The sequence below is a fragment of the Toxorhynchites rutilus genome, chromosome 3 (assembly GCF_029784135.1).
Source record: "Toxorhynchites rutilus septentrionalis strain SRP chromosome 3, ASM2978413v1, whole genome shotgun sequence".
In the NCBI taxonomy this organism is placed as follows: domain Eukaryota; kingdom Metazoa; phylum Arthropoda; class Insecta; order Diptera; family Culicidae; genus Toxorhynchites; species Toxorhynchites rutilus.
In genome coordinates, this window is record NC_073746.1 from 101,984,818 (window position 1) to 101,997,207 (window position 12,390).

At 40.5% G+C, this 12,390-nt stretch overlaps 1 protein-coding gene across 3 annotated transcripts in view; it reads left to right on the plus strand.

The window, feature by feature from the left end:
* The window catches only part of LOC129779278 (protein vestigial), a 129,973-nt gene that overhangs the window by 96,342 nt on the left and 21,241 nt on the right, over nucleotides 1-12,390 (plus strand). For all 3 annotated transcript variants that reach the window (XM_055786677.1, XM_055786675.1, XM_055786676.1), the window contains exons 5-7: nucleotides 6,666-6,757; nucleotides 6,836-7,014; nucleotides 7,094-7,167. In XM_055786677.1, coding sequence (XP_055642652.1) covers nucleotides 6,666-6,757; nucleotides 6,836-7,014; nucleotides 7,094-7,167 — 345 coding nt within the window. The remainder of the gene's footprint in view (nucleotides 1-6,665; nucleotides 6,758-6,835; nucleotides 7,015-7,093; nucleotides 7,168-12,390) is intronic.

Consider the following 12,390-nt stretch of genomic DNA (forward strand, 5'->3'; position numbering starts at 1 on the left):
TGAAATATTCTGGTCTGTATTAGATATGTGGGAGTGCATTGAATTGGAAAACAACAGAGTTGAAGAAAATGTTGAAGCGCCGTTTCTGTTCTTGGCCTCGGGTGCAAGGTTTTGTCTGTATCAGGCCATATGATCACTCATATTTAATCAGTTGGATGCTAGATTTTCCCATCCCATTTTCTCAGTTTTAAGTACCAGCAATTAAACATTATGCTTGAGAATATTGTTCATAATAGCGATTTAACTGGAGGGCCAAAGCAACAATATCTTGGGCATACCAGGATTCAGCCATTCTAGTTAACTCAAACAATAAAAATCCAACTGATGAACGGATGAAGACGCCGCTATGTTATGAACCTCGCACACATTTAAAAAAAAGGAACGAAATGACGGCCTTTTGAAAAAATATAATGTTTTATCTCGTTTTTCATTACGATTTTTTTTAAATAGTGAAATTCCATTCAAAATTTCCTACATTTTCTAGTCGGCAAAGAATCGTGGCTTCTCTCTTGTCGCTATGGTATTATGCACTTGGTCCTCTCTGACTGCATACTATTATCAGACTGCATACTGCTGATCAGTCAAAATAAAGTTATGCCATAAACCTAGCTGTTTACAAGTGTTATCTGATAAAAGTAGAATGTAGGGTAAAAGATTCTTGATTGTTTGTTACTATTTATTTTATTTTTTTTAATCTTGTTACTTAGTCCGGTTTGACTGAACACCGACCATTTGAAGAGCGCATATTGTATCAATCAAAACGAAGGATTTAGCGCGTTTAGACAATGCTTGACAATGCTACACATATTCAATCAATTGATGCAAACATCTTAGCGATATATCAATAAATGGTCCTATATCGAAGTTAAACGAAGTCCTACGTCAAAAATCAACGTGAAGAACGTAGTAGGGGATACCTCGTACGCATGTATGCTAGTGGTCATAATGTCTACTTGCTCGTTGAATGTGAACTTCAGTATTGACGTTTCTATTCTCCATTGATGAAATATGGGGTTATTAGAATAACTAACAGAACAGAACAGAACAGAACAGATCTAGCATCGTATTAACCCCTTCCCGTTTATTTAATACGTCACACATCAAGTGATTTCACTAGCCTGCTTAGCGTTCTAGCGAGTGAGACTCGATGTTGTACGGGAAAGGGTTAATGTATTAATGTCCTCTTGAAGAGCAAAACTATCCGGGAGAGATGAGATCACCCGATAGATTTTCAGGTTATCGGCCTATGGACGCACGAACGATGAAAGCAATGAGTACAAATAACTATTGGAAATGTTAAATTAAACTTAAGCTCTGAGTGAAACTTGTCATAGATTATTGACACTATAGACGGCCAGAAATGTTGAATGAATTTATATAAAAAATATTTTTAAAAAATGTAAACCGCGATAATTTATACACAAAAATGTCGCGAATTAAACACTAATAATAATTTTTCAAAGAGAAATATGAAAAAGTTGTGGTTCGAAGAACTTTTTTCTTGTAAAAGTGCTCATCTTCCTATGTATGGGTGACTTGTTGGGAATTGTATGTGCTATTCATATCCATTTTTTTCAGAATTTTAAAGAAACATGTTTTCGAGAAAAATGAATTTTAATTTTCAGAATATTTTTTTTAATTTGCTTCATTAGAAAATAAAAATAATTTCCTACATTTCATTCTTTGGCTGAAAATTTCTGGTCTGATAGATTTTGTGTGAGATTTTTTTGAAATTTTGAGTTTAAAAAAGACGGGTGGGTAATGTCGGGGACATAACCGGAGTGACGTAGGACTATACAAAGGGGACAGCTTTTGTTAAATATATATTTTAAATAATTTGTTTTATTTTCTTCTCCTACGTGAATACCTACCTATCTACCTGAAAAATGGATTAGTTTACTGTTTACACTTTATGAACATGTTGATGGTTCTGAAAAGAACCTTTGGTGTTGTGTTTTTGTTATCACTCGATATTCCTATCTTGTTCGGTTAAACCTTCCTGTTTAGCTATTGCGTTTGCCACTCGCCACAGATTTCACAGTTGGAAATTTTTTCCCATCCAGCTTGTGACATGTTGTTCAGTAAATTAAATTTAATGCGACGTGACGGAGAAACACTTTGCCACTTACTAAAAAGTTGCCTTGATGAGCGCCGAACCAAAGCTGCTCTGTTCTTGATGCAGGTTTTCTGATTGTCGTGAGCAGCTTTGCAAGCCAACTCGAGCACTCCGACGGCCGAAACTCTATAATCGCTGTTAGGTATACTGGTGCTCCGGCACGGCACCACGCGGGTTTACGGTTTGAAAGAAAATAAGATATTTGTTTGGGGTCCGCGTGTTTTATACTCTAGCGGTACACACTCACAGGATGGAGACAAATCGGCAGACTCAGCCAGAGGGGCGAGTCCAATGAGACGAACGAATGAGCGTTAAAAGGGAGCGATGGCAAAGTTTAAAGCCTTTTAAAAACAAAGAAAGAAAGAAAGAAAAATACATTCATTACGATTTGTTCGCTCGTTGGATTCACATGCAGGCTAAAAAGGGTCCTTTTCAGGATCACAAAATTATCTTCAATCTAAAGAGTTTATTGTTTTGTTATCACTCGATCTCCCCATCTTGTTCGGCTAAACCTTCCTGTTTAGCAATTTGTTGCCACTCGCCACAGCTTTCACAGTTGGAAAATTTCTTCCCATCCAGCTTTGTAACATGTTGTACAGTAAATTACATTCAATGCGACGTGCCGAAGCGCCACTCAGTGTCGCATTGGAGGCGATTTTAACCTGTAATTGAACATTTGCGATGACAGTGGTACAGTGTCGACTTTCAATGTGGGGTCATAATTTGGATCTCTATGTTTACAAAAATGTCCAACTAAATAAGTCGCGTTACATGTCCGTCCAATTAGCCAAATGTCGAACTAATAGTAAATTACTGTACTTTCAATCTGGAAACAATTTAATAATTCGTGAAAATGGAATAATCAGGAAAGTCCCCAACTATCAATAAGCTCAGAACAACTGCCAAATTCACATACTCATCAGATCCTGGCAAACAAATTATGAAAAAATCAATTTGTGTTTTATTATTATTTTGGATATTATTTTAGAAAGCATTGAACTGTATTTCGTAAACTCTTTTTTGAAAGGTTTAATGGCCCTGATAAGCGCCGTGTTTTATGGAATGGTTCCAATTTAGAAAACTTAGTACTCGTGGTTTTGAAAAAAACCATTTCGAACGCCCTCGATGCCGCCTTGTTCTAGATTTGCCACCAAAGCAGTTTGTATAAAGAACAAACTTTTTTCTTCTGCTACCTGATGCCGTTTTGCGATTGCGGTTGCCACTCGCCACTCGCTGCAACTGCCTGTTGTCTTGATGTCCACCGAACCGAATGTGTTCTGTTCCGAATGCGGGTTTTTTTATCGTCGCGAGCAGCGAGCAGCTAACTCGATCACTTCGGCGGCCGAAACTATATAACGTCGGCTAGGTGGACTGGTGCACTGGTACTAACGCGCTTGGCCTAGCTACCCTTGCGGGGAACTTCAGATCAACACGGTTCGAGCGGGATTTTGTCTTTCCCTTCACTTTTCCTCCTTTACCATGTCCAGACATGGCTGCTTGGGTTGGTTTGTTGATGTGTTGTGATGCGAACCGATGTGGTGTACGGTTTGAATGAGAATGATCGTTACAGCAGCGGAGCGGGGATTTTTAAGCTGACTGGCTGGCTCGAGAATTACGCATGTGTGAGACTGCGACCAATGTTTCGTTAATTTTTTTCTTTTTCCTTTCCAATCGCGCTTCATTCTATTTCGCTGCTGCTCTGGTTGCCCGTTTTGGTCGGTACGATTTGAGGAGCACAAAATGGACCAATCAAAAATGGGCACATAGTGCATTTTGACAATGCTTGATATTTCACAATTATTCAATTATTTATCTCAAGAAAAACGAAATGTTATTTGTTATGATAGATGCGTAGATATATTTCCTATCAATTGATGCAAAAACCTTTGCGATCTATTGAGAAATGCTCGAGTTATAAGCGTTCCAAATCTTGCATTTTTTCCTACTTGTTCAGTGCCTAGATTTCCATTTCACCCCCTATATCTTCCGGTTAGACGTAGTCCTACGTCAAAAAAAAAATTCGAAAAATCTTACTTTAAAAACTATAAGATGTTGTGTTGAAGAGTGAAATGTAGGGAATTATTATTGTTTTCATTTAAAAATATCAAGCAATTGTTGTTGAATTATCAGAATTCAGCGTTTGGCAATATATAGAAGCAACTCATAACAAGTGATTTCTTACCAGTCTCACCAAATACATGGTTGGGCCACCGTTTGAGCTGCCAATGTGAAATGCACCTTTTACGTCGAAAATACCTGAACAGAATGAAAGGAATCCAAAATTGCCCCAACAGGCCGTTACAGTACCGGGACCTTAAATACCATTAATAATTTCAGCCCCTTGAAATACATTTTTAACTTTTTCGCATTTTTGGGATAGGAGAGGAATTAAATTCGATAGAGCGCGAGAAATGTATTTAAAGTAGATGTATCTCTTTTTGGCCTAAATACCAATTTATATCAATTCGTAAACTAGTAGCGTGTTGGTCTAAGTGGATCAATAGTTTTCGAAAATATAATTCGTAGACGTTATGTCATGGTAAAAATTAGTTCAGTTTGTCATCAAATCCGCTCTGCGAATACTGTTACCCCATTCTAAACATTTCACTATCATCTCTGTCGCAGAACTCACGATTCTTAAACAAAGAAAATTTAAAAATGATCTCGGGTGCAATGAAACTCGACAATGAAAACACATTTACGTTAAAAACGTCTGCGTTACTTCTGCTGCACAGTACGGATATCAAGTAAATTCTTGGGGTCGGTCGGTCGGTTTCGCCACAATCATAAATCGAGCGAAAGTACATAAATTTCAGCTGTGGATTTCTGGTGTGGTGCCGCCGAAATTTCCAATGTCAGCTGGCAGACAAATTCAAATTCATGTCGTTCCTATTTTATTGTTATTTGTTTTTGTTTCAAAGAAGTATGCTCGCCACGAACCAAATGCGCAAAACTTTTGTGTCCCCTCACACAGCTTTGTCCTGTCATTCGGAGACCATAGCTTCCGACGACGCGGAGGATGTTCAACTCTTTTTCGTTTTCAAAATTTGTACGTTACGTGGGTTGTAATATTTTAACAGTGGCTTACACGACAAATCATCTTTGAGAAGTATATCCAATCTGTATTTTTGGTCGTTACCGGACAAACAGAGGCTATTACGTTATAAATTGAATTTGATTTTTTCGTCGAATACGACGCGTCGGAAATGTTCTATTTCGACTCTCCCAAATTATGGGACGCAAAAATTTCTATGACAGAATAACACAACGATGTCATCTCCACCGAGAAAAATTCAGCTGCGAGGATGAATGGGATTTCAATTTGACGAAAAAAATTCAGAAAATTTAATGCACACCAAATGTTTACGATTCGTTGACGTGAAAACTACAACCATAAAATAATGACAATAACTCAATACACAGCTTGTACTTCTACCATGGCTCACCATCTAATGTTACCTTTGATCACAGATGAATAAATTTAATCAGCTTCCAATTTTACGCCCGACATGGAACGAACGTCTTCAGCAGAGATTGTACGCCAAAGAAAACTGCAAAAGGAAAATTCCTTCCAACCAACAGACTTTCTTGAGAGTATAGAACTTCCAAGCCAGCATCTTCATCATGTTTTGCCCCGGTTCTCAATCTTCTTCCACTGCTGTGAGCAATTTCAAATCAACTCTTTTTGCTATTAATTACTGCCGTAAGCCAAGTTGAACAAAAATACTGGAAGAAGTTCATGAGCGGCATCATTTGGCCATCCTGGAAGGAATCAGACAATATATTTACTCGACCTAATGATGGCGGATGTTGGTCTACAACTTTTTACGGAATAACGTTGGCGTTGAAATTGTACATTTCGACAATTACTCTGACGTTCAGACAATACGCTGGCAGCTGCAACGACCAAATGGCCACTCACTTTTCAGTCACCATGATTTTTCCGTTTGATCCGCGCCGCTCGCAATGAACTTTACCTTTTCTTGGCCACTTCCAAAATCAAAATCATTTGCCATAGAATCATCCGCGGTCGCTCCAATCCGCGTGTTCCGATGCTGTGCTGTTGTGGCCAATGAATTTCCGCGCCCTTTTGTGTCTCCTTCCGTCGTCGGAATTTTGTTTTGCCGTAGTCTTCGCGTGTACCTTTTTGCTCCCATCATCTGAACGGCTGAAGGCGGCAACATTCGACTCCCCGAAATCGATTAAATGTTATTGTTATTGCACTTGGTGCAGGGTTGTCTCGGAAGTCTCGAACGGAACGGGAACATCACCTCGAGAGGTACACGAATGCGGTTTGTTGTTTTTGCTGCTGTCTTCATTTCGTGACTTATGCTGCGTTTTCGATACAGCTGGGGTGATAGGGTTCTGACTCGCTGACGGTACCGAATTTCTGGAAGATGTCATTCACTTATTTTGTGTCGTCTGATTGTACGGATGGATTCCGAAAACAACTCCAGAGCACCCGAGCGGTATATTACTCGATTGAATTGTTTCGAACGCGGATATATAGTATCGTAATGTTTTATTCTGTTTCTCTGTTCATTTTCAGAAGGTTACAGTTCCATGTCGAGTAGGAATTTTCCTCCCTCCTTCTGGAATAGTAACTATGTTCCTCCCACTCCTGCGCCTACACACCACCAGGTATGAACCAGCTGGCAAAACGTTTAAAAAATTGAAGGCGAACCATAACACCCGAAATTATCATTTCTTCCCGACCAGGTTTCCGACCTCTACACGACCGACGGAGGCTACTCAACGGATCCGTGGCATGCGGCCCACTACGGTTCGTATGCCCACGCTGCCCACGCACATGCTGCCCATGCGCACGCCTACCACCATAATATGGCGCAATATGGCAGCTTACTGAGGTTACCCCAGCAGTACGGACACACGTCCAGGTGGGTGGTGTGAGCGATATTTTTCGCCAACCTGAAATCATTTCAACAATTTTCCCCCTCCAAAACCAAATCATTACAGGTTACATCACGACCAGCAGACGGCACACGCGTTGGAGAGTGCCGCCGCGTACTCTAGTTATCCTACAATGGCAGGTTAGTTTCGGGAGCGGCTCTTCGCTTCAAGTCATTTTCTTAGTACATATTTATTGATACACTTAGTAGTATTTCGTACGAAGTGCGATTTTAATTCCAAATCAAATTAAGATACTTTAGCAGTGTAATTTTATTTCAGAGATTGAAACGACACCCCACGAATAACAGACAAACAGAAATCGTTAGAAATTGAAAAGGCTTTATTGTAGAAATGCGATAATCAATATAGAACAAAGAGGCAACTTTAAATTCCATTAGATACATTTGAATCGAGGAAATCAAGTGATTTTCAAAAATGTAATGCTAAAACATTACTTTTTGAAAAACAAAACGCTACAGAAGACTGAAGAGAAGAAGTTAAACTTTATTGTGACTCTGCATCTTCAAGTAGAACAATTTAACCGTTTTAACAGTTTCAGTGGTTTCATAATTTTCGGAGAGGCCATATGAGGTGACGTTCTGAATATCCTGCTGAGGTTACTAAAGCCTGTCCACGTTAAATTTCGGACACCAAGATGATGCCAGTAAAACAAAAATTCACGTAATACAACAAAACCGTTTATTTCAGTAAAATAGACTTATATCTAAAACAAGGAAAGCTTACTTCTATGTTAATTACGTTGTCTGTAAAATTCGCGAACTTTCTTGGGAACATCTGCCATTAGTTAAAATTTTTGGTTCGACAACTCGCAAGCAGATCGGACAAGTTTTTAATCGATCCAACAAAGGTGTTTTTTTCACATCGAATAATAGTGTTCTTTTTCACCGGTTGCGCTTGCGAGTGGAGCGAAGTTCGCGCGCTGAGGATCCAAATCAGACACATTCATCACACACGCCACACAGCCGCGGCAAGTAGAAATTTATTTTTCTTTTGTTTCCCTATCATTCCTTCTACCTTCTGTGCACGATTTACACCATTGTTCAACTTTGTGTTAACCAAATCGGCAAACGTTGGCATTAGGGGTGATCATTATTTCTTATATACCGTTGAACTTTTATTGGAATTTTTTTTTTCATTTTATCATTTTATTTAACATAAAATAAATTGAATTTAATATTCGCATCATAACCCTATAAAAAATATTTTTTTCACTTATTTATTTATTTTGATTATCATTATATTCTGTTCATATCGAACAGTTGACCGATTTTTTTGATATGGCTGAGGGCGGGAAGGATCCCCCATCGACGCTATTGAATATTTCCGATACCGATCCTCCTCCTGAAGAGCAGGAAGATGAAGCTGAAGTTGAGGAAGAAACTTCTGTATATGAAGTTGGAAGTTCCGAAGATGAGGACATTGACGAAAAACAGGATTTTCGTCCAAAAGAATACCATGAAGGCTCCAAAGGCCCATTCATTGTATACTTTAGACGAAAATCTAAACCTCTCAATGTCATTCGTATCTCGAAGGAACTTACTCAGAAGTTTTCTGCAGTTACCGAGATTACACGTATGGGGCCAGACAAACTACGAGTTGTCGTCTCAAGCAGGACCCAAGCGAACGAAATCACGCGCTGCGACCTCTTTGCGATTGAGTATCGCGTATACGTGCCCTGTTGCAACGTCGAAATAGACGGCGTAATAACCGAAAAGGGTTTGACTCGAAAAGAGATTATCGATGGTGTCGGTCGCTTCAAGAACTCTTCACTAAAAACTGTGAAGATTCTTGCATGCGATCGACTGAAATCTGTGTCACAAAAAAATGACAAAAGGGTTCTCAATCGGACAAACTCTTTTCGTGTGACTTTTGAGGGTTCCGCCCTTCCAAACTACGTTGCAATAGGTGCACTTCGTTTACCTGTTCGGTTGTTTGTACCCCGGGTAATGAAATGCAACAAATGTATGCAACTCGGTCACACGGCCGCCTATTGTTGCAATAAAAAACGTTGTGCAGATTGTGGAGAGAGCCATGATGAGAATCCTTGCGCGAAAGAGCACAAGTGTCTTCATTGCGGCGGGACTCCTCATGATATTATTCAATGCCCGGTGTACAAACAACGAGGGGAAAAAATCAAGCGTTCCTTAAAGGAACGTTCCAAGCGGACTTATGCAGAAATGCTTAAGAGTTCCGTTCCAACGACTCAGGACAATCCCTACTCCATTCTGCAGAACGACGAGCCTGTTGCTGACGCTCCCAATGCAGGAAGTTCCGGTACATCGCAGGGTGCCGTCAGGAAAAGAAAAATTACTTCTTTTCCTTCACTCCCCAGAAAGACGACCGAAACTTCCCAAGTTGGAATGAAAACTCGAATTGAACGTGCTGAGAATAGACCGAAGCAAGTACCTCCTGGTTTAAGCTGTTCTTCCACGCACCAGGGGTCCTCAGCACTTCCCGGAGCAGCACCCACCCGGTCTGTTCCATTTTCGCGGTCGAGGCAACAGCCACAATCTGGTTTGGTTGCGCTTTCGGACCTGGTGGACAACATTTTAAATGCTCTAAATATAAATGACCCTCTTAAAAGCATAGTATTATGTTTGCTTCCGATTGTGGGAACATTTTTGAAAGAAAAATGTGGTTTTTTAGCAGCGTTCATTTCCCTCGATGCCTGATTCAGTGCAAGAGGTCAAGGATTTGACCACTGTAATACAGTGGAATTGCAGAAGCATCATCCCTAAACTAGATCAATTTAAATTTTTAGTTCATAGTTCTAACTGTGATGTATTTTCCCTCTGTGAAACATGGCTTTCTTCAGCCGACGAGCTGAATTTCCACGATTTCAACATAATTCGCCTCGATCGAAATGACTCGTTTGGTGGCGTACTATTGGGGATCAAAAAATGTCACTCCTTCTATAGAGTCACTCTCCCATCGATGATAGGCATTGAAGTTGTCGCTTGCCAGACACAAATCAATGGCAAAGACTTCTGCATTGCCTCGATATATATTCCTCCAAGAACCATGGTCGGCCGCCATCAGTTTTTTGATATCATCGCGGCATTGCCGGAGCCGCGGCTAATCTTAGGTGACCTCAACGCCCATGGAACAGCATGGGGGTCACACTATGATGACAGCCGTGCCACGTTGATTTATGATCTGTGCGACAACTTCAACATGACAGTTTTAAATACAGGGGAAGCAACTAGGATAGCCAACCCTCCTGCACGGGCAAGTATGCTAGACATATCACTTTGCTCTTCTTCATTATCCCTGGATTGCACGTGGAAGGTAATCCAAGATCCCCACGGTAGTGATCACCTGCCAATAATTTTATCGATCGCCAATGAATCAGGTTCTCGTGAGTCTGTCGATATTGCGTATGACCTCACGAAAAATATTGACTGGAGAAAATTTGCAGAAATAATATCTGAAGCACTTGTTTTAATGCATGAACTTCCTCCACTCGAAGAGTATAACTTTATATCGAGTTTGATTTACGAAAGCGCACTTCAAGCTCAAAAGAAACGTGTTCCTGCTACCACTTTCCGACGTCGTCCTCCATCACTTTGGTGGGACAAGGAGTGCTCAAAGGTCTACCTTGAAAAATCATCCGCTTTCAAAAAATTCAGGAAAACTGGATTAGTGGAATGGTTTCGAAAGTACCAAGCTCTAGAAGCCAAACTAAAAGGTCTGATTGAAGCAAAAAAGCGTGGATATTGGCGGAAGTTCGTCAATGGTTTGTCAAGGGAGACAGCTATGAGCACTCTTTGGAATACGGCTAGGAGAATGCGTGGCCGGAACCATACAAATGAAAGTGAGGAATACTCTGACCGTTGGATTTTCAAATTTGCAAGAAAGGTTTGTCCCGATTCCGTTCCTGCACAAAACGTCGTACGCGACATTCCGCTCCAAGGCGATTATGAGAATTTTTCGATGGTAGAATTCTCAATTGCACTTCTCTCATGTAACAATTCAGCTCCGGGGTCGGACAAGATTAAATTCAACTTATTGAAGAATCTTCCCGACTTGGCAAAACATCGTTTGCTGAACTTGTTCAACAAGTTTCTGGAGGTGAATATAGTCCCGCATGACTGGAGACAAGTGAGAGTGATAGCCATACGAAAACCCAACAAGCCGGCTTGCGATCACAATTCGTATAGGCCGATTGCAATGTTATCCTGTATTCGTAAATTGTTAGAGAAAATGATTCTACTTCGTTTTGACAAGTGGGTTGAAACGAACAATTTGCTGTCAAATACGCAGTTTGGCTTCCGCCGAGGTAAAGGGACGAATGATTGTCTCGCGCTGCTATCTTCTGAAATCCAAATCGCATTTGCTCGCAAAGAACAAATGGCTTCCGTTTTTCTCGATATCAAAGGGGCATTTGATTCAGTTTCCATGGAAATTCTCTCAGAGAAACTTCATAATCGTGGACTTTCACCAATTCTGAATAATTTCCTGTACAATTTACTCTCAGAAAAGCACATGTTTTTCAATCATGACAGCTTGAAATCTTCTCGTTACAGTTTTATGGGCCTCCCACAAGGCTCCTGCCTAAGCCCCCTCTTGTACAGTTTTTACGTCAATGATATAGATGATTGTCTAACTAGAGATTGCACGTTGAGACAACTTGCAGACGATGGAGTTATTTCCATCACGGGTACTAATCCCGCCGTTCTGCAAAAGTCGTTGCAAGATACCCTGAACAACCTGTTCACGTGGGCCCTCAAGCTGGGTGTCGAATTCTCTACGGAGAAAACTGAAATGGTCCTTTTTTCTAGGAAGCACGAACCCGCCCAATTCCAGCTTCACCTATCCGGCAAAACGATCAAGCACTCGATGTTTTTCAAATACCTTGGAGTATATTTTGACTCTAAATGTACCTGGGGAATACACATTGCGTATTTGAAACAGAAATGCCAGCAAAGAATCAATTTTCTCCAAACAATAACCGGAACATGGTGGGGTGCCCATCCAGGAGACCTCATTCAGTTATACAAAACAACGATATTATCAGTGTTAGAATATGGCAGTTTTTGCTTCCGATCAGCTGCCAGGATTCATATTCTCAAGCTGGAGAGGATACAATATCGTTGCTTGCGTATAGCCATGGGGTGTTTGCATTCGACACATACGATGAGTCTCGAAGTTTTGGCAGGAGTACCCCCGCTTACTCTTCGGTTCACAGAATTATCCTACAGATTTCTCATCCGTTGCAAGATCATGAATCCATTGGTGATTGATAACTTCGAAAATCTACTCCAACTGACTCCTCAGTCAAGTTTTATGTCTATATACCATGAGTACCTTACCCACGACGTGCACCCTTCACCAGGCATCTC